The sequence below is a fragment of the Chenopodium quinoa genome, unplaced genomic scaffold (genome assembly GCF_001683475.1).
Source record: "Chenopodium quinoa cultivar QQ74 unplaced genomic scaffold, ASM168347v1, whole genome shotgun sequence".
Lineage (NCBI taxonomy): Eukaryota > Viridiplantae > Streptophyta > Magnoliopsida > Caryophyllales > Amaranthaceae > Chenopodium > Chenopodium quinoa.
In genome coordinates, this window is record NW_018742914.1 from 5809888 (window position 1) to 5835909 (window position 26022).

Below are 26022 nucleotides of genomic sequence, written 5' to 3' on the forward strand. Positions count from 1 at the left end.
GGCCATTCTTACATGCATGCAATCAAATAAAAAGCAATAATGAAAGCACTACAAAACAAAGTGCTCACCTAAAAAAAAATTTACTTGTAAAAAAAAAAAAAGGAGCATTTTCTTACTATAAATAGGACTTAACATGAATATGAGCAAACACAAAATACTTCATTCCAACGCATTGCAAACCAAATAGAAACCTAAAATTATCTACAAAAAGAAAAACACAAATTCCTTATCATCCTAGCTTAAAAAAATGCCTCAAACAATAACTACCAAAATATATCGACTTCCCCTTCCTATTATAAACCAAAAAACAATTTCGGCTTACATAAAAATACCGTTACATCTACACATAAAAACACAATCAGCAGCAAAGTTCGTGGTAAAACAGGGAATCAGCACCAAAGTTGGTGGTAACGTATTCCCTTAAAATGCACTTTAATATAATTATGTTACTGGTGGTTAAATTCACTGCAGAAGTAACATATTAATATTAAAGTGTATAAATAAATCCCAAGTTATGCATTAAAGAAAATGGAGTAGGTGTTTATGTGAAAGAAATGGAATTAATTTCCATCAAATGAATCCAACTCCAACAAATAAACTTGGGAGAAGTGTGCGAATATGAGAAAATCTATAATTTTAGATATTTTTCATATTACGTACACGTATATATATCTGTTTAAGTGAGTTGTCACTAAATAAAATCACTAAAAAATGGACAACTAAACACCTAAACAGAATCCAAATTGGCCGGTAAAGCCAATGGTGTCGGTGTCTACATGAAAGAGATGGAGGAAAACTCCATAATAGAAGATCAACACCAACCGACCAACTTCAATTTGGAAAAATTTACACGTTAGATGGCTAATAGCGAAAAAAGTTTTACATATCATTAGAAAAAATTGTATCTTAAAGTATATAGTGTAAAGTCACGATATTACCATGTAATATAATTACTATTACTTATTAAATGTAATATAATATACTTTTAAATTATTTTTTAATATTGTTGAAAATCATAATATAACAAGATCAGTTTTCTATCTTTTTTCAAAATTCATGGAACATTTGTTCTTATTTATTATTGTTGGTAATACTTAAATTTCCATTACACTTCTTAAAATGCCTAATACACTGCAGTTAGGTATGGAATGCTTCATCTTTACTATGATTTTCGGCATTTTTATTCTTTTTTATTAATTGGTTTAATTTCTGAATTTTATCTTTGCTTGTTTTATTTATTGCTTATTTGTGATATAGGCGAAATTGTATGCATATTAGATAATCATCAATAATGCTATTTGTTTTGTACTAATAGTATCGTGCACACAAACATTGCTCATGTGAGATATTTTGCTTCCTCCATTACATCTTATCTTGTCGTTTTTTTAATTTCTATGGACTAAACTCCACCATTCCTTACTTAAGTCAAGCTGTCAAACTTTCAGATTAAATTGATGTTCTTATTATACTTTACTTGAGTAGTTGTAACTCAAAACCAACTCATTATTATTAGCTTCACAAATATACGGATGATAATGCTTGTACACCACTAGATTGCAAACATGCCAGTTTTGCATTGATTTTTGTAAGGCAAACAACCAATGGAATATGATCGTATCAATCCCGTTAAACTCCGACTAATCTAAATTTCAACTTAGGAGAGAACACTCATTTTGATACTATTATGCATTAACGTTGCTAAAACTCGATAGCTCTATATAGCATCTATTGAATCATTACAACAATAAAGCTAATGTCGATACTGATTACGTGAATAGACTATTTACTCAAACCTCTATCCTAATAGTAAAAGCTAATACAACTATATTACTTAAATTAGCGAATAATACACATCCATTGTGTAATGTGGACCATTAAGATTTATGAACTATTGTAAGAAATAACAAGAATAGGGTTTTATAAATAATTGATGAATCGTGGAACTCTAGGGATTAACTAATATTCAATGATATGGAACTAAAGTATGATAGACATCATTAATACTAAATTATATCCAATTACATAAAAAGAGATGCTTTTATTTATTATATATATATAAGTAAAAAATTAAAAAAAAAAGGATGCTTATATTATTTATACATAAGACCAACTTGAAGCTTTGTAAATATCGACGTAATCATACTCGCTACCTCTTTCGTAAAAACCGTATTCATATTTAGAGTTAGGAAAAATAGAGTATAAAAAAGTACAAAATATGTATAAAGTTTTTATAACTTTTATTATTTCCAGTAGAAATGCATACTAATTAACAAATACAACAAACGAAACTCTAATACAATATTAGCAAAATGATGATTCTGCTCCATCTATATGATGATAATCTGAGTTAATTAATCTAAGAAAAAACACCCACCAACAATCAAATTACGGCGAATTACATTAAAGGATTAACAGCAGCTAATTAGACACTAATCACCAAAGCAAAATCACCGTTGGGGGACCGCGCGCGTTGCGCGCGGGCCAACAACTAGTAAATGTAAATATGACTACGTATTTCATTTATCAATACTAAATTGCATCTGTGCTAACGCACGGAATATACATAGTAGGTATAGTTAAAATAAAGAAAATATTAGAAGTGAAAATTATAGAATTTTTTTAGAGAGAGAAATTTGGAGGCTATTGCCAAAAAAAAAAAGTGCACAAATTAAATGATTGGAGTTTTGGAGGACTTTGGTGATAAGTTAGAAAAGGAAAAACTCTTAAATTACATTAAAAAAAATTATATTTTTGCAAAACATCGTAAGCATGAAACACAATTAACTTCCCATCAACCTTCACTCTTCGTCTTTTTCCACCTCATACCATAGTAAACTCCATTGAATGAGCTTGAGTTTTTGTCCACCAACATCCTCATTTCCACCATTTTTGACACGTTTCGTTTCATTCCACCGACATGTCCACTACCATTTTCGGCGGCAATAGGAAAACCCCTTGAACAAAGGGAGAAATAAAGGGCATGGGCATCCTTATATGGTAGGAGTATTATGTTCCTTTATTGAATTGAAGCAACCCTTGAGCATCCGAAGTCTCCATTGGAGAGCTCATCAAATTTAAGTTGAATTTACGAACTTAGCAAAGTGTTTGCTTTTGTTATGACTGAAAATAATACAAATTTGTCCCCACCTACCTACACAAAATGGCAACAATGTTCCCCTTGAGAAACAAGTTTCTCATGTTGAAAAACTTGTATTTTCTCGGATAATCCCATCATATTAGGCTATTTTAAAAAAAAATGGTTGTTAATTTGTTTGTAACCAATGTATAACAAATAAACCTGACACATGCATTTTATACTTCTAGCCTTTTTTTTTAAGTTCCGATTTTAATTAAAGTAATATCCCCTACCTCCCTTATTCTCCTCCTTCCCCATTCCAAAGCCTTGTTAATTGCAGAGTTGCCACCACCTACATTGACCAAAAACACCACTTGACCTCATCATTGCCTCTAAAACCTCCACCTTTCCTTCTCAATCTAACCAAACCCATCATCCACCCCTCTCTACCCTCATTGAAACCACCACTTAGCCCCTTCAATCTCCTTGAAACCATCAGCTACCTTCCCCACTTTCACTGAAAATACCATAGAATTCTAAACCACAACATATTTCTTGACAAAAAAAGCCTATGGTGGTCGGATTTTGCTAGTGATTCCAACTTTGGTACCACCACGATTAAATTCGGCCATTGTGATTTCTGATTTTGGATAGTTGTGTTGGAATTGTTGGGTGAAGGTTGATGTACACATTCTATACCATACTTTACCCTCGATTTATAGCTATTTTTGTATGATTTCTAAGCTCTACGGAGCTATTTCTCGCTAATATCCTTCTTCTAGTGTGGCTTGGTCTATTTGATTGATTTTTGTAGGCATATGAAGATTTTCGGATGATTTTGACGCGTTTTGGATAGCCACGAGAGCTTAGTAGGATGGAAGAGATTTTTCCCGTGTCCGCCCTAGAGGGCAACATTGCCCTGGCAGACCGGGCGAACAAGATCTCATGTGAAGAGCCAAAGCATTTGTCGCGCCCGACCGGGCGGCTTTGCCCGGTCTGACCGAGCAAAGTTTCGCGGAGCTCCTTTCCCTCTTTTTCGGGATTTTTCTTAATTGGGGATATAAATACCCCTTTGTAAAGCCCGACTAAGGACTTAATCATTATCTTAGCAGTTTTAAAACACTATTAGAACCCTAATATTCTCTCTAGATCTAGATTACATTCCACTTTGAAGTTTTAATCTTTATTCGTCAACAATTGATACTTTTCTTCATTGAAGCAATTGGTATTCATCTTTATTTCTTCTTTTACTTTTAATTACTTATTAATCATGTTTTCTTCATTGATTATTGTTTTTGCTTTCATTAATATGTGTGAGTAGTTTCTTTATTCCAAGATCTAGCGGATCCCGAATATGATTAATGCATGATTTAATTCTTTAAATTCTCTAATAATAATTGTAATTGATATGCTTAATTGATTATGCTTATGCCAATACTAGATTAGGGATAATTGGTATTGTTATTAATCCTTTGTTTTAATCGCAACGGGAGTTGGGGTTTGACGGATTTGAATAAATCAATTAAGGGTTTGAAGTTCATCACGGGAGTAGTTGAATGGATGATTAGGAAGTTAGAGTAATGTGCTTAAGGTCTCTAATTTATATGATTCCACGGAAGTAGGCTTGATTGTGATTAGAGAAGCCATTGATAACTCGAGAGAGACCATTGGTATTATTCATGAATTACTTTTCCTCTTAAATCAATTGAATTATGTGTTAGGGGTAGAACGACTATTGCATTAATTGTATTCGTGGTGAAGCTTGATCTTGGATGTTTTTAGCATTAAATTGTCATTTTATTTAGATTTAATCATTTTAACTAGTCCTTTAGATATTGATTCTCATTTATTTGAATTGGTTACTTGCTTGGTAATTGCTTGAGTCTATTTAATTAGTTGAACCATAGTCTCTTGGGATCCGACCCTTGCTTGCCCGTCTACATGGTAATGGTCTAGTTAGGTTTATTTTTGTTAGGTACGCGACACGTCTATCAAAGGTTAAAGTGAGGTTATGTGGTTAGGTTTGGATCGAAGTTTAGGTTGCCTATAGTAGAGAAGGGACAATATTTTTTATAAGGGTATTAAGGTGAGGTTTCGTGGTTGGCGGTTGACTAGTTGTATTACCAAATCAAAAGTAATCTCAGAGTGCAGTAACAAAGTAGTCAGGGTAGTATGGTCATCAAATCTATAGGGAGACAATCAAGAAACATAAACCCTAACCTCTCTATATCTTTCCTCTTCGTGCGTACGTGTGGTGGTTGATTTTTCCCTCCTCTTTGTAGAAGGTTGTTCGTGCCTAACTATAAAGAGGTTTAGACATTTAGTCCTACTTTAGTCCTACCATGTGGACTAAGTAGAGGAATCAAGTCAATCTCACATGGAAATCACACTTTAAAAGTTTAAAGGTACAATTATGTGAATCTTTATGTGTTATGTATACTGATCCTAATTAGGTGCGAACAAATATAGTGCGTAGATCCCAACATTGGTATCAATTAGTTTTTTTTTTTATTTTATTTTATTATTATTTTTTTTAAGGAAAAATCAGTTAGCATCTTGCATGTACGCATATTGATTATAATAATTTGATTGTTTTGATGTCCATGTTAATACATATATTCAATTAAAAGGGAGAATAATTTTTTTCAAGGTAAATTATTATTTTAAATGGTGATCTAACGTTTGGAATTACTAAATACGATTTAATTTGCTCAAATTAGCCGTAATTTAGACCGAATTTTTTCCCTATATTACTCGAAAAATTCGAACCCCGACCCTAATTTCAATTTTTTGATGCCCTAACCCCACAATTTTGATGTTTTTGTTTTGATTAGTTTCGAACATTGTATGCCTCATGATTTTAATTGGATTGATTAAATACATAAAAATGTGATTTTTTCTGTATCACAAATGATTAAATCTGAGGGTTAAATTAGATTAGAATTAATTTCATGAAGAACCCTAAAAATTTTAAAATTGAATTGAGATTAATTTGATAAATTTAGCATAATTGCTATGTTTAATTCATAAAGGACCAAATTAATTTGATTTAGCAATTGTTGTTTATTAAATTAATAATCTACCTAAAAAATTAGAAATATTGAGGGCGGCAGCCATGGCTGAGTGGCAGGTTTAGGTTTGAGATGGAGGGGTGGGGGGTTGGGACGCTGGCTGTCTCGATCCAAGGAGGGAGCAGCAGCCACATGTAAGTGCTGTAACTTTTAAGCCTGTTGCTACAAGGTGCCCATGCACCACGGCCAGCTTCGGCTGGCAACACATTAGTGGCTCTGCAACCTCGAATTTTAAAATAAATAAAATAAAATAATACTTCTTTTTTTTTTATCTTGATAAAATTAATATTTTATTTAAAATAATTTCAAATTATTATTTTGAGTAAGACTCCAAATGGATTATAATTGATAAATTAACGATAATTATCCCACAATTAATTTAGGATATAACTGATTTAAAATTTGATTAAAAATATTTCAATTCAGTAGTAATAATTTAAATTCAATAAAGAAAATCAGTTTTTTGAATTATTGAAGAACAATTTATTGTTGATCACCTAAGCACCTCGTATTTAAACCCGTATATTTTGGCCCAAAATTTCTAATCAAGCTAACTTTTATTTTTATTTGAGAGTGAGAGATAGCTCAATTAGTTAGAATTTCTCTCTCAACTTCAAAAGATCTTAAGATCGATTCTTATCACCGCTCTCGTGGCTCTATAAACATCAAGAAAAAACTTTTATTTTTATTTTCAAGATTCTAGAAATTACCATAAATTGGAGTGTAAATATACAAGTACCAAACTCCCAAAAATAAATGTTACCATAATTGTAATTTCCCCTTATAGAGTGACTGACTAGGAGGCGACTTTTACCATATAAATTGCTTACGAAACACTCTCCTCACTTCAGCAGACTTTTAACACTCTCTCTCTTTCTCTCTCTAGATCTGAACTCAATTTCTACTTTCTCTCTCTTCCCAATCTTCAAGATTCTCAGCAAACTTGGACTCTTTAATAACAGAAATTTTTTATTTATTTTTAAATATCCCCAAATTTTAATATTTTTATTGGGAATAAATTTTATATATTACAATCTATCTTATTCTGCAGATTGATTGAATTTGATTGAATTAGGGTTTTTTTGTTTTAAAGCTTGAACCTTTAACTATGGCGGCTGGTTCTGCCTCTGCCTTTGAGGTTAATTTTTTTTTAATTTTGTTGATTGTTTTTGGGTTTTATTCTAATTTAAATTTGAAATTTTGGGTATTATTTAGCTTTTTGCTCTGTTTTTTCCCTGATTTTTTTTGATGGGGTTTTGAATTATCAGGTTGGTTCGTTCTTTATTACGAAATATTATCATGTGCTTAAAGAATCGCCGGAGTTTTCTCATCAGTTTTACAATGATGCTAGTACTTTGACTCGAGTTGATGGTGATGATACTCAAACTGTTTCTACTATCTTGGTAATCATTTTTCTTTCTCATCCTCTGTTTAGTTTTTATAAGAAGTAATGATGAAGACGGGATTCGATCTTATATTCCGAGGTCACGGGTTTTGCCCCGTGATTTTACTGATTGATTGTATAGTTTTAGAACATGCTTGGTTTTATATTTATATGATATGGTAGTATGAGTACAAGTTTAAGTGGTGTGCATTCTTGGTTAAAAGTATAGTATTCTCAATTCGATTATTGTCACTTTGTATTATGAGTATATGTTTGTTGAGAAAGATTGAATTCTTAATGATTAAAATGTTTAGAGTGGCTTAAAGGGTCATAATTCCTGAAAATATACTGTAATTTAGGTGAATTAGTCCTGTTTGAGACACTAAGGGATGAAGGAATTATGTGAAGAAATCCCAAATACACCCCATCACTTGATTATTTAGCTCGAAAGCTAATACGAGCAAGTTTAATACGAAGCTCTCAATGATATCCTGTCCAGTGTTTTAACACGAGGATTGGGCATCATGTGGATATATGTCAATCATTGAGAAGTAATGGGATTTTGCTTTATAATACGAAGTATTCATCTTGGTAATTGTAAGGGTCGCTTTAGGTCAAGAAGTACTGCAGGAAAAACGCCATCCTATATTTAATGTTTGAGCCAAATTGCTATTATGGATACCCACCTAAGCGAACCGCTTAGTTTGGGCTTCTTAATGACCTAGCTTCGTCATCTACTCCTTATCAGTTGTTGGATTTGTCATTCAGTACTGAATAAGGTCATCTTTGGGTGTCTTAGATGACATATCCCAGCTGCCCTTGGAGTCCTTAACTCAGGGGATTCTTTTGATTAGGAAAATTGTGGATCGTAGAAAAAAAAAAAAAAAAAAAAAAACAGGGTTGCAATGTGGTAATCAGGACCACATTGTTCCAGAGGTGGCATCTTGTGGACTGACAAATTGGACAAAAATCCCAAGTTATCTTGTTGGGTTGTATACGCTGTAATATGATCATATTTTAACTACATGTGAATTCAATTGCATCAATGTGGTTTTAATTATAAATTGTTCAAATGGTTGACATATTGAAAATGTATGTGCAACATTTCTGAAGTTGCAGAAATCTTAAATTCTCGTTTGCTGTATAATCGGTTTGTTTAAAGAATTTATGATTGTCCTTTCATGACTATCTGTTTACTCTTTTATCAAAATTTCCAAAATTTACATCATTCCTTCTTTCCCACCCCTTGAATTATTGTGCTTCGTGTTTTATATAGATGTGTTGTTGTATTCATATTCATATTCATCAACAGATACATTCATATGTTCCCAAGTTCCTGAAGTACATTTCCTTACAAAAGTTAAACTATGAAAGCATATATGGTAGTAAAGTTAAGTTATGCTTCAATTTTTTTATCAGCCATTTGTCTTTAACAAAACTGTTGCAATTATTTGGCAGGATATCCATTCAGTTCTAACTTCTCTAAATGTTAGTGGAGTTGAAGTGACAAAACTAAATTGCCAAGACTCTTTGAATGGGGGCATTCTGGTAATTGTGTCAGGCAATGTGAGGTCCAGAAACTTCGGTGGCAAGAGGATGTTTACACAGGCCTTCTTCTTAGCTCCTCAGGAGAATGGTTTTTACGTCCTAAATGATATTCTTCAATTTAATGATGAGGTTCTAGTCAACCAGCATCCAGTGCCAGAACCTGAAATCAAGGTTGATTCTGAAATTCCTGCATCCAGCCCTCGCTTAGACCAGCCAGGTACTGATGGAAGCTGTTATGTTTGTGTTCAGTCTGAAGGAAGCTTGACTTATTGTTGCTATCTGGATGTGATGAGATAATAAAAATTAAGTGACCATTTTTGTATTGTTATTAAGTGCATGTGATTTTTTTCTATGTATTTGTTTAAAATGTAAATTACTGCTGCAAAACTGCGTAATATGCATATCAAAATTCTTGTTATATCACTCAGTTATTCCATGTCACAAGCAGTAAAACTAGAAGGAATGTCATTCATGTTGAATTTTTCGATGTTTTTTGGTTTATATAATTTATGGCCCTTCATTTCTGGATTTTATGTCAAGTATGGATTCTTGCTGCTTTTAAAACTTTGGGAAAACATGTTTTCTGCAGCAGCGTCTAATTTCGAGCTGGAGGAAGAGACCAGGGAGTATGTGAATTCAATTCCCATTGAAGAAGATTATCTTGTGGACAAATATAGCCTTCCTGATGAAGAGCAACATGAAGAGTCTCATGTAGAAACCATTGTCCAGGAAACCCCTGTTGAAGAGTCTGCTCCACCTGAAAGTGCTGTGAACCATATGAACTATGTGGAGGATCCGATATCTGTTCCAGCTGACGAGCCCGCTGGGGAGCCCGCCGAGGAGCCTGCCAAACTATCATATGCTTCAATCGTAAGCCTTCTAGTTTCTAGCCATTTGTTTTAAGCTGTTTAGATCACCTTGACAAGTTGGTTCTTTGAAATGTCTGTTTGAAGTATGCTTGTTTAAAAATATTTTATTTCTAAATTGAATTTGATGTGTTATAAAAGTTTGATACAACAGAAATTGATCTGATTTTGTGAAACTCCAATGTTATTAATTTTTGTTTGATCTTTTAATAGAAAATTACTTGGGCCAATCTTATGATTTAGAGATAACATTCTGCATATAATAAAGTATCTTATTTTTGATATTCTATTGTCAAATTTTGCAGTTGCGAGCATCAAAAGGGCACTCCTCACATCCAGTTGTTTCTAAACCTGCTGCAAGGCCTCGCATCCCACCTCCATCGGAGCAGCAACAGAAAGTGCAACCGATTGCTCCACAATTAAATGCATCAGCATCATCATTTGTTCCCGAGACAGCTAGTCCTGGGGCTGATGAAGGTTCTATTCAAGAAGGTATGTGTAAACCCGTTATCTACTTTGTATATGCCTCTTGTAGTCTTGTCTTATGTGGACTCTGTTTTTTTTGTGGCATGCATTGATAGTTGGGATCTTTAATTTTAATGCTGGCTGTCACCCAACAGTTTGTGCTATGCATACTTGGGTAGACTGACAACATGATAATTATTGCTGAAAAACAATTAGTGGGCTGTTCTTTGGTGGAATGTTGGATGCTACACTTCCCAGAGTGCAATAGTTTAGTCTTTAGTTGACTGCAGGATTTAGAGATTCCCTATATCAACCTAGGGTGGACTATGTACGAACTTGCACTTCCCAGTAAATAGTTTCTGAACTCTTTACTTGCAGCCAGGAATTTTGTCAACCAAAAAGTTACAAACAAGGTGCTTTATTGGTCTTATTAGTGAATTTTTTTTGTTTGTTTGGAGTTTGGACTATGCTTCTCATAATCCATAATTTATTTGTTTGGAGAATATATCTTGGTTTTGATCTGGCAGCTATGATGTATTATTGGTTGTCAATTTAAGACTTCATGCAATGTATTGTGCGATGTACTGTAATATTTTTTGAGAAAAGTTATGCCATTATACTGTTATGTTACCGGAGGAAGGTTTACCTGGAGTCTTTATAAGTATATTTTTCAAATACATGTGGTCTATTTACAAGTTTCTGAGCAGCAGAACTGATTTTCCAGTACTCAAATGGAGAGTGTGAGGGTATGAGACTCTTGAAACATCAAAGCAGGTTCTCTAAGGAGTAATTGACAGTGCCAAACTCTTTGTAACAATATGGGTTTTGGTTCGACCCTTGTCAAAAATGATTGAATTTTGGTCTTCTAGTGAAAATTTAGTCAGCAATTGAGTGTAGGAGCTCATTGTTGAAGTTGAATATCAATTGCAAAATCACGTACTCCTGCTGAGAGGAGACACACCTATCTTGGATCATGTTTTGAATTTGTTGCAACAGATTTCTAACACCTTCGTAGCTTTATCTCTGGTATCTCATTGTTTCTGTGGCTGTCATAGGTTGACAAATATCACCTAAATCCTCTTTTACTTTCTATTTTAAGTTTTGCATACAGAGGCTCTTGCTCTGTTACATTTCCACTATTTCCAAGCACCAATAAAAAGTTGCATACATCATATCTTGATATCCTCTATAATGAAAATATTTCCTTATCGATGTTTACAAAGCATTGCTTGCATTGTCCATTAATTCTATCTAAAATCACGTGGAACATTTTTGTTAGTGCTATTGTTGTTGTTCTACATATCTCTTGTTCTCATCATTTTTTTAAATGGGAATTGTACAACTCAGGGGAGATGACATCTGTCTATGTGCGAAACTTGCCCTCAAATAATGTTACTACTGCTGATCTTGAGAAGGAGTTCAAAAAGTTTGGTAGAATCAAACCGAATGGAGTAGTCATTAAAAATCGCCAGGTGAGTGATATACATTGTTTTGTGAAGTTGCTTATTGGATTTATTTGAAAATGCTTACTTTACTTTTACTTCTGGACACGCAGGATCTTGGAATTTGCTATGCATTTGTCGAATTTGAGGACATTTCTAGTGCTCAAAATGCAATAAAGGTATTATGGTAGCTTCATTTTCATTACATTTACCGTTTTCGCCTACTTTAGCAAGTGTTGGATCATACAAATTTTTTATTTGTGCTGCAGAAACTTACTTATCCCAGTAATGTTAGTAATAAGTGATTTTTAGTACTCATCAGATATTGAATCAAGGTTGGTTGTGAGTGTATCTTATGCTTACTGCTATGCTGGCCCTTTAACAACCACCGAAACAATTGTTGACTTGTAACAGTGTCATAATATGCTGAAATGAGTTCTTGACAATTGACATAATGTGTTGCCATCATGTGTTTTAAAATTCATATTAATAAAATGTTTAATATTTAAATGCTTAGACCTAAATTCTGTTGGTGACTTGGTATTAGAAGTTTCTAATAGTATTTTCCTTCGAGGTGTGATTTTTTTTTTTTTAATTTTTTTTTTTGTCAATTCATCATTTTGTGTAATAGTATCTTATCTGAGAAGTGCGACTAGGAATGCGTTGATGTGAAATAAACTGCAGTGTGCTGTGTTGTTGACTTGTTGGGGAACCAGCTGTGTGCTTTTAGTAAAAAGATAATAAAAAATGTGGGTTCATGTCCAAGTGTCATTCTGGAATTCCCTATTGTTTTTTTGTAAACCCAATTTGTGTTTTATGAATTTATTGATTTCCTTTGCTATAGTTTTCTCAAACCTTAATGTTTTTTTTACTTGCACATATTTACTACTCCCTTAAAACTTAATTGAGATCTATTCTTTGTCTTTTTTAAAACTCTCTTAATTTTTACTTGAATGCTACTTTCCTTTTCTCACTTCACAAACCTTTTTTCAAACTCTTTCAACTGATTATCTTATTACTATGTCTTATAACCCCCTTTTTTTATTATTATTTTTTTTTATATAAGACGGTTTCTTATGACGATTCATGTTAGCCGATCCATATCATTTTGAGACTAAGGCTTTGTTGTTGTTGTTGTTAATTGTCAGAATTGTAACAATTGTATTTCTGAATCTAATTTTATCGATTTTTTTTTCTTTACAGAATTCTCCCATAGAGTTGCTGGGTAGGCCAATCTACATTGATCCAAGGAAACCAGGTGGAAGCAGCAGTTCCCGTGGTGGAGGTATGTGCTATACTCTGTTCTAGTTCTGTTTATCGTGAAATCCTTGTTAGGTTTATGTGGACCCCCATATGATTACTCGTGTAATGGAATAGTACAAAAGCATTTAAATAAATTAGTTGCTGACTGTCCGCTAATTAAAAGCGAAGTAACCTATATCTAGGCAAAGCAGCCCAAGAATGACCAGGACAAAGGGTGCTCCAAATAGAAGCTAGCTTTTAAGTCAACTGAGATGCCATTTACTATTTATAGTGAGACTGTGAGAGTAGAATTTATAGCCAGTGGAGCTCTGTTAGTTAAGTTATTGTGCTCACTTTAATTGTAGAAAAGGAACTTCATTGTCTCATAATTATCATTATCATTATCATCTCTAGGTTGAAAATATTCCCTCCATTTAATTTTTTTTTTTTTTTGCTACATCTTCATTAATTTGTTTGTAACTTAAAATATTGTCCTTTCATTTCGAAATCTATATTTCCAAATACACTTAAAAATAATAATTTGATATATTTGAGTTGTATATTTTAAAGATTAGTATTTTTTGGTAAATTATTATTGTTGAATTAACATTAGCAAAAATCATGCTTTGTACGGGATTTAAAATAGTTAAATTACAAATATAATTCCTTTGTGCCATGAACTTTGCTACATTTGGACTTACACGCACTACACTTTAACCATTTATTATGGATTATGTGTGAAGAAAAGAATAGTCATGTGGGATTTATGTAGTGATAAAACTAGAAAAGTTCCCTAGATAATGCTTACGTGAAGATTTATATAGTGATTGAACTCTGCGAAACAGCAAGGGTTGCAAAGGACTTTAAAAGCAGGGGGTGGCATGTTCCAATGAATTACAGCATCAGTCTTGTGCTCAGATCAAAATATTGAATATAATTGAAGTACACGAATTCGATGTACATATATGGATTTCTTTGTTATCACAATATTGCTGTGATGATAGTTATGTGATATTGTGATGATTCAACATTTTGCTTATGTGCGAGTGCTTTCCCATTTTACAACACTGCCCCTGCTAAAAATTATCACGGTTCTAATTTCTCTCTTAATCTCATAAACAATTGGCAGCTGCAGCTAGAGGCAGAGGCCGAGGTGGTTACCAAAATAACACTTCAAGAGGACGTGGTGGGATCAGAAACCCTGGTCGAGGAGACAGCAGCGACTACAATAGGAGTAGAGGCTCAGGGAACGGCTTCTACTAGTGCGTACGCCCTAGCAAAGCGTATGGGACGCAATTATCTGGATCAGGGAGAAAGGGAGAGTGATGCTAAATTATTGCTCTTTCTCTGTAGGTGCTTCTGTCTTCTTATTTGTTAGTGATAAACAATTAGGTCTCCACCCTTGATCTAGGGTATTGAATTATTTACCTGAAGGTGGAGGAATGAGGAGCATATTTAGTTTATATTTCTACAGAAGGTGCATATATGCCGCCTTCGTCCCCATGTGTTTTTCTTCTACATGGGGATTTTTTTGAATTTTCTGCCAAAGGTTTGGTTATTTGGCTGCCCTGAATTGAATTTGTGTTATCTGAATTTTGGTTAATTGACTAATGAGATGATTTCAAGTTTGTTCGGAAATATCAAAATGGCTTTATTTGATAATTGATCATATTATTCATTAGTAGTATTGGAAGATCATTCCATATTGTGCATTAAAAAGGAATTTACATATATCCTATTTTACTAGCTATTTTTCAAAGAACATATAATAAGTCTGTTACATAATTACATTATGCATATATGATTATGTGGTTTTACTATGAATCTTAAATTTCGTCTGAACATACAAATTCTTCTTGTTGAAGGGCATGAAATATATATTAAACACGGCTCTAGCACAAAAAAATAAACGGGAAAACTATTCCCTGGGCTGGTGTTGCTAATACTTTTGTGTTTTTTTTTTAACCCTGAATGGATCGGAAAATCTAGGTTGTTGCAGCAACCATGGCGCTCTGATGACAAGTTGCAGGCATCGTGCATAGATTTCCTTCTTCTATTTCCCAGAGAAAATTAGCATATGCTGCAATCACATGACTGCAGGAAAGCAATACAGAAAAAATCAATAAAGGGACACGAGAAACCAAATGCAGAATTTATTACCAACCTATTTTCAGGGGAAGCCTGAACAGATCTTTGGAAGTAGCCTAATGCTCGTTCTTCATCGCCATGGAGCTCCCAAATCAGCTGGGCGTATTGTGAAAGGATTTCACCATCTCCGGGATCCATTAGTATTGCTCGAGAGTAATATTCCTCAGCCCCTCCAAGATCCTTAGACTGAAAGAGATAGATTAAGATTTGTGAGTATTGACATTGTATGCTACATGAAGAGAATATGAATGTTCGAGGCTAACCTTGTGAAGGAACTTGGCATAGTTTCTCAAGATCATTGGATTTCCAGGATTTTGTTCAACCATATTCTTGTAGTGTTCTGCCATGGTAGCCTTGTTGCTGCCATCTTCGCCGAAACCTACTGGTTTATATTCATTGTGTCCTCCACTGCCTCCTCCTCCTCCTCCTCCTCCGTTGTTATATCCACCGCCACCAGTAACCACTCCGAGTCCCCTTGCAAGATGCATTTTAGAGGGTACATTTTCAATCTCCTCTTGAGCATAGATATATCTTTCTTGTAACCCCATGTTCATAAATGCTATGGTCTTATCTAAGCTTGAATCATCTCTTATTTCCTGTTGAACTTCTTCATCACTTTCTTCTTCCTCATCATCTTCATACCGCCTTTTGGAATTGTGCATCGAGAATGAAGGAATGGATTGCAGAATCGAGCAGCTGGGTTTGCGCGGAAGCTTCTTGGCAGCAGGGATACAACGGTTGAATTCATCAAAACTGTTGCAGACTAATTCTTCCAAGTTTCCTTCAGATTGTACCCTTCGAAAACCATTGGTTTGAGATCCATCAGATGTGATTTCGGTGTTAATAGAAGGGGACGAGTTGGAGATTGATGAGGGGGGAATGAGATTCAGGGGACATGTAGGTGTTTGGTGGAAGGAAAACTTCTTAGGTGGTAGGTGGTGTTTGGGAGAGTTATACTCCGAGTGGTTGCCATGGTTCGGAGATTCCGAGTACGATGACGAAAGAAGTGAGCCAAGAATAGGGGTGGATGAGCTTCTAATGAGCATCATCTTTGTGGTATTTTTCTTGTATGAAAAAATATGGAGAAGAAACTGAATTCAAAGGGAAAAAAAGTGCTAAAACTATCCTGCCAGTTGCATAAATGAGATAATGGTAGTATATACTATTATTAAAAATGATGATAATAGAAAATAATGTAATGAATGGCCTAAAAATGTTAAGAGATATTATAATTTGGGCCTACTATCTAAACAAAATTCAAGAAAAAAACAAGCAAAAAATGTCATTTTCTTCATTTACTAAATGTTGATATTTTGGCCCTTTCGTTGTGAAATTTGCACTTTTTTGGTTTAATTTGTGCATTCAATGAATTCACATGCAAACTCTTGTAATTGTTTGAGTGGGTGGGGTGTAGTTTAAAAAAGGGCAAGGACGGTTGAAATTTGAAAAGTTGAAATATGGCAATTTTATATGATATAGACAAAAAATTATTTACATATTAATTAATTAAAGAATTAAGATAAGAGGGGAAAAAAGAGGGAAAAAAAATTAATTTGAGGTGAACATATGTTGTGTTATCCGCTACTTGGTGGAGTATATGTGTAATGTGTTTAATAGACTTTCAAATAAATCAAACAAGGTTAATGACTGCACATTACGAGTATTTTCTAGAATTATGTATAAATATATATCATGAAAGCACCCCGTAGATAGTATTAGAAATTGGAAACGATTGCAAGCAATGACTCATGAAAATTCTAGAACATTATAGCAATCAATGAAAATGGTGAAGGGGCTTAACTCTGCAACCTCTATATTGCCTATATATACTAATGTTGGGCATTCAAGCGTATACATTGTACACTAGTACATGCATATAGAAACCACACAAGTCTCTTTAAGTACATTTTTTTTTTTTTTGATATTTCCCCTCCTCTTTTGATTTGAAAAACTTAATCACAAATCCTTATTTTATATTTTTTGTGTTATCTTGTTATTTAATTTGGCTACTAAATCAGCTAAATATTTTCTTCAGGTTAGTAGACGCTAGGTAAGGGCCTAGTCCTATTTCACCTCTAATCCATGTTGCTCCCATGATTGCCATGAGAATTTTTTTTAATCATTTGCTCGATTGTTGTCTCTTTTTCTAATTCTACGATTTTTGAAAATAATTAAATCACATTAACAGTCTTTTCTAATTCTACGATTTTTGAAAATAATTAAAAATACATTATTACTCTTTTCACCAAAAGAATTTAGTAATAAACACAAATAAATTCATCAAATTACACAAATAATTTATTTAAAATTGTTAATTCTAAAAAAAAATAAAAATTCTTAAAGAAAATGCAATTTTCATCCTAATAATTATAATAAAAACCAAATGTTAATAATAAAACTAAAATATTGTGTATCTAAATAGTTATTCAATCAATCATAAAAATCATAATTATTATAATTCTTCACACAACTATGTTGTTGCTCCGAAAATGGTCATAACAGCAACCCAAAATCCTTCTTAATACCAAATCAATCTCCCTTCACGGAATACTCATCATCCAAAAGTGGAATGGGTGTTTCAAAGATTCCAAACCATATCTTTCAACCCACAACTCATTACCCTGCAAATGTCGTTGGGTTTACTTCTAGGAAATCTACTACTTTAAAGAAGAAGAATAACAAAGGTATAATTGCTTTTCAATATCGAGTTTGCAATAACGAAGGTTTTAGGGCAACAAAAAAAAACTTCTTGCTCAACAAACCGTTGATGAAGAAGGAAAAGTTCGTATTACTAGGAAATGTTTAGTCACTCGAGTAGGATGCAATGCTCACATATGTCTGAGATATGATGATGGAAAGTATGTTGTTAGTCATTTCAAAGAATAATATAATCATTGTTTATCTAATCCAAGTTGGGTAAAATTTTAAAAGGATAATAGAAAAAATGCATATTATGCATAAAAAGTTGATCGTGATAATTCAAAGGTGATTTATTTTTATGTGCCAAATATTGTTTTCTTTGTTATGATTTACTATGTTCTAAAGTTGATTTTTAATCATAGTAATATATATATATATATATATATATATATATATATATATATATTGAAATAAAATTGATTCATAAATAAGTCATACGACATCTACAAAGAGATTTAGATCTAACAAATACATAACAATTGAATCAAATAAAAACATTTTGTAAGCAAAGCTACGATCGTTGTTGCAAATCGTACATTCTTCATACTCTCTTTCATATCGTTGTGATTTACAGCCTTCTTCGGTGAGGGGGCCTATCGATCTGTTGTAGCCGTGCAAAAAATTTCCGTCTGATTCGTTCGATTGTTGTCGAAATATTAATCTCTTTTTCAATACCGCACAAAATTTTACCCATGAAACAACTCTATAACAATCCATGAAATAAAAAAGCAAATCCTCCCTCAAAAGAGAGAAGAAAAACCCGGTCTTTCGAATGAGCCAAATCCTCCTAAAGATCGAGGAAGAAAAACCCTATCTTTCGAGGGAGAAATATTCCTCCTACAAGAGGAAGAATTATTATAAACCTAAAGCAAGAGAAAAGGCACAAAAGAAACAACGATTGGGGCTTTCCACCGGTAAATCCGATGGAAGCCCCATAAAAAAAATAGGGTAATATATATATATATATATAAATGTATTTTAAAAGAATTCACAACTGGACAACTATAAACCAAAAATCATATTCTTAAAATAATTTATAACCTGTTTTACAACAATGAAAATATATTGCTACGATTTTTTGCCTACTTTTGTTTTAGTTGTGTATTAGAAACTAAATAAAAAATACAAATATCAAATTAACATATCACGAGGCTTTTGTTATTCCTTCACTAATTTATTATTATAAATACTTAATTATCAATCAATAATCTATAATTATAGATCACCGTGCATGGCACGGGATCTAACCTAGTAAATACATAATAGTGAGTTGTAATTAAATTATGGAATTAATTAAAACTTGTTTAGTTGTGTATACTATATATATACTCCAATAGATTTTAATAAGTTTTGTATTTAGGCGATACTGGATTGTTGATTGAATTTAATAAATTTTTTATTTCAATTAAATGTCAAATCCTAAAATACATCATATGTAAAGGACTTAAAACTCATATGATCCCTTCTCATTTATAATGTTTTGATGGAGTAGGATATCAATTATAAAAAAAACACGACCCCGTATTGATGGAGTAGTATACCAATCATAAGAAACACGATCATAATTAGTAAGTTTAACACTTTTTTAAAAAAAAACAAAAAAACAAACAAAGGGTGTAATAAATTTGAAATATTTGTAAACTTTTTTTTTAATTTTAATTTTTTATTATTGTTGTTGTTGTTATTATTATTGTTATTAATCTGAAAGTGGAAATGTGATTGATATGATGACTTGGTTGGAGCAGTCTATGCACTATTCCACAGAAAGACTTGTGTGGATCCAAGGTCTAGACATACGCAACTGACATTAAATTGAATATAGTGACCCTTATTTTTAACATAGTAACCTTTATTAAAGCTACTACAACATTTAATAATATTGTAAACTTGAAATATGACGTTATTACCCTAATTTTAACATAGTGGCCTTTATTATTCATATTGATCAGTATATTAATCAATTAGACCTATATATTACCAAAATTTCAGAAATTTCACCAAATGCCACTGACAAATTTAAAAATTCACCAAATGCCATCGCACTTTTCATAATTCACCAAATGCCACTCAATTTTAAAATAATTCATCGAGTGCCATTAATGACTAACGGGGGCTTAATCATGACACTTGGAAATCGATTATTGGTTTCAAAAATATAAATAAAATAAAATTAAAAAAACTCTAAATCCTAACCCAACCCAACCCCACCACCATAACCACCTGCCTAAGCCAACCGACGGCCCAAAGCCAACCGCCGGAACTCCTTGACCTCCTGCCGGAACCCTCTAACCTTCCGCCGGAACCCGCCGGAACCCCTGACGTCCCGCTGGAACCCCTTGACCCCATCAAAACCGTCGACTCTTCTTAATTCCCCGAAAAACCACCCAATCACCGCAACCATTTCACGCAATGCCCAAAACTCTGCCTACTCGACTCCATCACCCACACAATGACCCACAAAACTCCGTTTACCCGATGACCTTGCGCTGATGCCCACCCCAACGCTCGCAACCACCTCACGCACCAACACGACGCATCACATAGCCACCACAACCGACCATGGAAACCCGAAATCCAGAATAGAACCGACTGTGGAAACCCATCACCCTCAAACGATCGAAATCAACCATGGAAATCTACAATGGTCGATTTCTATGGCCGATTTGATCGTTTCAAGGGTGGAGGATAGGAGGAGTGGTTTTGCGCGGTGGTTGGAAAACGCTGGGTGTTTAAATCAAAGCTCATGTTGGTGGTATTTGGGGTCGAGGCAGGTTGCGTGGGTGGTTTTGGGGGTCGGCGGTGGGTCAGGTGGAGTGCTTAAGGGTCGATCGACCGTTTTTTGTTGGTTAAGGGGGTGGCCGGCTGTTTTCCGGCGAGAAAAGGGGAGGGGCTAGGGTTTGGTGGTGGTGGGAAGGTGGCTGGGAAATTTTTGGGTTTTTTTTTTGTTTTTTTTATTTTATTTATTTATTTTCTTTTTATTTTTATGAATTAAAATAAATAGACTAATCATATCGTGACATGTGTCATGATTAGACCCTAATGACTAACGGAGTTAACGGCCGTTAGTCATTAATGGCACTCAGTGAATTATTTAAAAACTGAGTGGCATTTGGTGAATTCTGAAAATATCGATGGCATTTGGTGAATTTTTAAATTTGTCAGTGACATTTGGTGAAATAGCCGTTATTATTTTTATGGTAATAAACAAAAGGGAATAAGAGATGGTGGATTGGTGGTAAAAAGGTTGGAATGTTGGATCTTTATATGGGAAAAAGGTGAGCTAGATTGAATGATGGTAAATGGGCCTATACAAATTGCCAAAAATTTGGCTACCAATGAAAAAAGTCAAAAGTAAAGGACTATAAACGAGAATTTACCCCAGCTTCTATAAGTTATGTACTACCTCCGGTCTTAATTACTTATAACTTTAGGGTATTATTTGTAAGATATAAAATATTCCAAAGTTACGAGTAATTTGGACCGAATGTAATATTAACTTATTTAAATACGAAGGAAGTATTAACTTGTTTAAGTACCAATATAAAAATGTCCAAGCCTGGTACATTTTGGTCATCAGAGATCTTACAATGACTAACATGGTGAATTTCTTAATCCAATCCAAAGTTTAGGGAATTTTAGTCTACAAAAGAATGAACTCTAGCTTATAGAAGCATTGGAACTATCAAATTTAGGGAACTCCTAGTTTACATAAGCATCCAAATTCCAAACCATCAAGTTTAGGGAATCCATCTTATAATGTGTGGCGGCAGATGGTGTTGCTCCATTTCCCGGCACACTACATATGTTACGCGAGCTCTTAGAAATGGAAGAAACAGTGAGAGAAAGTCGGATGGGTGCTCTGCTGTTCGATCTTGAAAAGAAATTCTCCTACTCTGTACAATCTCGTGATTGTGGCATTATTATATGTTCACTATCAATCATGCTATGATCTAGACAGTATGAACTTGGATGTGAATTACCGAGTTTGAGCTTGGTTTTACAGCTATATCCACTCTCTATCCCATGGTAACTGTTACATATGCTATTGTACGTTTAATTGTTTAGAAATAGAGCCATTACATGTTTTCAATAACCAAAGAGGGTTTGGACTTTGGAGTATAGGGAGCAACATGGATCATACCTGAGTGGGAAAATCCGTACACAGTTACTGCTCTTGTAGTGTTGTTACTAAAAACTTCACGGTAATACATTTGGATGTTCCACTGGTACATTAGTACAGCAACACTGGTATAACCGTACAACAGCGTACTTCAAAACTTCACAGCTGAAACAACGATAATTCAGGTCAGAGAATTGGAGATGGTGGGCTTGGTGTTAACTGCATTCACCTGATAATTCTGATCCATTATATGCAGGACATGGAAAATATCAGATTATAATCTTTAAACAGAGGCAATGACTTGAAAAGAGGCAACACAGCACAGCTAGTTCTCAACTCACAATAGGTATAGAAACGATAGAAAGCATACATAAAGACAATCAAAGTGAAACCTCATTCCTGAGAAAGATGTTCTTAAACAAACCAATTTTTGCAATTGAATTGAGAGACTAATTTATTAAAGTACATTATATACGGAGTAATAAGCTTGACTAGCACATTTGGACAATTTTCTGCATCTTTCCTCAAAGATTGAAGGAAAGTTTGATCCATCTTTTGATTTACACATAGTACAATAAGTATGAAATTACATGCTACAATAAACTTCAGATAATGCATCTCAAAACAAGAGAGCATATCGCAGACATCAAGAGGCTCAAAGGTAGCTTTCCACCAAAAGTTGGGTATCTATTTTTGTTTGCAACATATAACGTTTCAAAAGGGTTCATTATACAGGTGCATTATACAAATTCACCAGCACAAAAGAACCACGCTCTCAAATAATATCATTGTGAACCTGGGTAATATGCTGGTATAGAGGTGGCTAATCCATATCCTGTCTTCCGAAAATCAATGGAAAATCATCAAATTGCTCGGAAGGATGGTCCTCAGTCAAGCTGTTTAGTGAATCATAAACCTGCAACATGGAACATCTATCCTTGGGACGAGAAACTATACAATTTGAGGCGATTGTGAAGACCTGAAGGATATCATTGTCATAACCTCTTCCACGTATATCTTTATCAATGGCTTCCACCATTCGCCCAGAGCTTGACAGCTGATTCACCCAATCTACCAAGTTGCCCTTGAACCCTTCCTCTACAGCACTCACTTCCAATGGTTTCACGCCTGTCAATAATTCCAAAAGAACTACACCAAATGCATAAACATCCCCTTTAAGTGACGCCACCATGGTGCTTGAGTACTCCGGTGCTATATACCCAGACTCTCCTAAATCCCCATTAACAAAACTACTCTGATTATGCGATTCTGAGGAAGAAATAAGTCTTGCTAACCCAAAATCAATGATCCTAGCATCCAAATCTTCGTCAAGAAGAATTACATGCGAGCTAATGTTTTGGTGCAAATGCGGAGGCTCCACTCCATGATGAAGCCAAGCAAGCCCTCTGGCAGCACCTAAACAAATTCTAAACCTCATTGGCCAATCCAATTCAATCGTCTTTCCATGTAGCACTGAATGCAAAGTCCCATTAGACATGTACTTATATACCAAAAGTTTCTCATCTTCCACAAGGCAATAACCCAACAATGGCACTAAATTCGGATGCCTAAGCTTTCCCAACCTATTCATCTCCGTCTTAAATAGCTTCTCACTCAGCTTACACGTATTAAGACGTTTGATTGCCAAAGTAGAACCATCCGCCAACATAGCCTTGTATGTAGTTCCCATCCTAGTCGAGATCATAACAGTCTCTACACTAAAATTATCAGTAGCAGCCAACAAATCCGACAATTTAACTTTCACAAGCGGTTTTTGAAACAAGGAAACCTGAGTTAGCTTATGAGCCCTCAACCTATCAATCCAAGTACCATCATCATCTCTCCCTAGCCCATACCCTTCCTTCCTCCTTCGACTCGCCCTCGAAAAATACCACCACCACACCCCAAACCCTACTAACAACGATGCAGCCGCCCCGAAAACACCAGCAGCTATAATAATGGCCAAATTCTTCTTGCTCAATCCATTACAACTAGACCCAATTGGATCCCCACATAACCCATCATTCCCTTCAAACCCTGACTTGGAAAAATTAGCAAAAGACTCTGGAATTGGCCCCGATAATCCATTCCCAGCAACAGAAAAGTCATTTAATCGATTCAAACTAGACAATTGCACAGGAATATTTCCAGATAACTGATTATCAGACAAAATTAATTTATTCAAATACTGACATTTACCAAGATCAGGTGGAATTTGACCAGATAATTTATTACTAGACAAATCCAAAGTTACCAGAAAAGGAAGCCATGAACAGATCTTAGAAGGGATATTACCAGTAAGAGAATTACCAGAAAGATCAAGGTTTTGAATGCTAGAGCAAAGCTCAAGAGATTCTGGGATTTCCCCAGAAAGTTGAAAATCTCTAAGTTGAAGACTAATTAATCGATTTTCTTTGTCATTCCAACAAGAAGCACCCACAAATTTACAGACAAAAGCAACTTCAGCTGAAGAATTTTTGAAATTCCATGAATTAAGCTTACTTTGTGGGTCCTTCAAATTGTTTTTTACACCTTGCAGACACTTTACATCATCTTCAGCTGCAAAAGAGAGAGTTAGGAGAGAGAAAATGATGAATTGGAAAGTGGGTAGATCTGAATTTTGCTTCTTCTTCATCACTGATAATTACCCAGAAAAATTAAACACATATACAGTAGATTGAAATGAGGAAGAAGAAGAATTGGGGGGTTTAGGTTTTAGGGTTGAGGTCAACTTTTGGGCATGGTTGAGTACTATTAGCTGGAAATTTTGAATGGTAGTAAAGAAAGAAAGAAAGAAAGAAAGAAAGAAAGGAGTTTTAGAGAGTTGAATGGTCTTTGCTTTGAAAGGAATGAAAGAGCATTTGACTGTCATTTGTTTTCTGTTTTTGTTTTGTATTTTCTGGAATTGGGGTCCCACTAGATGTGGATGGAGTGGGAGGGGTGATATATGTCATATATCTATCATCTTTCAAGGGTAAAACTATCATTTTTAGGAGTGGATTGGAAGAATAATCCTCATTTATAGAACGTGAAAGACATTAATGTGAATGAGATTCAAACTTCGAAATAAATGATCTTGCCTATTACGAAGTATATAACTCGATTTGCAATAAGATATACTATATTAATATTACTCCCTCATCCCTCCGTTTACAATTTTTGTTATCATTATTTTTTTTTTTACTTCGTATCATGCTTAACTTGACATTTAATGAAGGAAAATATGACCATAATAATCTCCGTAGGATTTCATCCTACATCCTAAAGTTAATTAGTGACTTTTCCAATCTTCATCCTAAAGGACCTATGGAAGTTGAGACTCGTCCTAGAGTGACTCACCAATTTTATAAGTACATTTCCAAATATGAAGTTGCCATAGCTTTATTTACCATATTATGAATTTTTAAGGATATGTAACTTGATAATTACTTAAGTAAGCAAGTACTTCGTATTTGCTTGACAAAGTTTATCTGAAAATAGCCTTACTCATTCTCCCCCAATTATTAATAAGTATGATAATTAGTCCCAACGCACCGTTTTGATATGGCAGTTGAAAATAGATCTGGAGAGTTGCTCACTCCAACGAGCCTAGGTAGACTTTGTGCACTTCCTATCAAAGCTCCAGTCTCCGGACTTGAAGAAAAGGGTGCCTACGAGACAGCTATGGTGTTGCACAGCAAAGTCTGTTGGGCAGCAGAAAATCCGTAATTAAGATCCTGAAGCGCTTGTCTGCAAAACCCTCTGGAAAGGTAGGTTTCTTGACATACTGTGACGATGGCTCCATACGGGATCGATCTTCTTGTCATATTCGTTCCATTCTGACTTAGAAAATGTCTCTTGCTGTTTTCAAGCCAATCCTTTTCTCGCTTGGAGCTGAATGCAAGTATTTCCTTTGGCTAGAGGGAGCTGTGAGGGAAGGGGCGGATCCTTCTCTTCTATATGAGATTTAGCCCCTCGCTT

General features: G+C 34.3%; 3 protein-coding genes across 5 annotated transcripts; 1 reads left to right on the forward strand and 2 right to left on the reverse strand.

Annotated features, from left to right (window-relative positions):
- Positions 1-6983: 6983 nt before the first annotated feature.
- Positions 6984-14732, forward strand: LOC110728016 (ras GTPase-activating protein-binding protein 2-like). 3 transcript variants are annotated; one of them, XM_021907615.1, is made up of 9 exons: positions 6984-7285; positions 7416-7550; positions 8990-9296; positions 9669-9949; positions 10251-10437; positions 11758-11882; positions 11966-12031; positions 13056-13137; positions 14224-14732. In XM_021907615.1, the coding sequence occupies exons 1-9, from the start codon at positions 7256-7258 to the stop codon at positions 14355-14357; spliced, it is 1347 nt and encodes a 448-aa protein (XP_021763307.1). In that variant the 5' UTR covers positions 6984-7255; the 3' UTR covers positions 14358-14732. The 3 variants fall into 3 exon arrangements, with proteins under 3 accessions (XP_021763307.1, XP_021763310.1, XP_021763309.1); XM_021907618.1 differs by having other exon boundaries at positions 14230-14732; XM_021907617.1 differs by having other exon boundaries at positions 9672-9949.
- Positions 14733-14800: 68 nt separating this feature from the next.
- LOC110728017 lies at positions 14801-16429 on the reverse strand. Its single transcript, XM_021907619.1, has 3 exons — positions 15506-16429; positions 15259-15428; positions 14801-15188 (listed from the first exon to the last, which is right to left on the reverse strand). The coding sequence occupies exons 1-3, from the start codon at positions 16289-16291 to the stop codon at positions 15080-15082; spliced, it is 1065 nt and encodes a 354-aa protein (XP_021763311.1). The 5' UTR covers positions 16292-16429; the 3' UTR covers positions 14801-15079.
- Positions 16430-22473: 6044 nt separating this feature from the next.
- On the reverse strand, positions 22474-25102 carry LOC110728018 (probable inactive receptor kinase At1g27190). Its single transcript, XM_021907620.1, has one exon. It carries the CDS (start codon positions 24695-24697, stop codon positions 22886-22888), a length of 1812 nt encoding a protein of 603 aa, XP_021763312.1. The 5' UTR covers positions 24698-25102; the 3' UTR covers positions 22474-22885.
- Between the last annotated feature and the right edge of the window lie 920 nt (positions 25103-26022).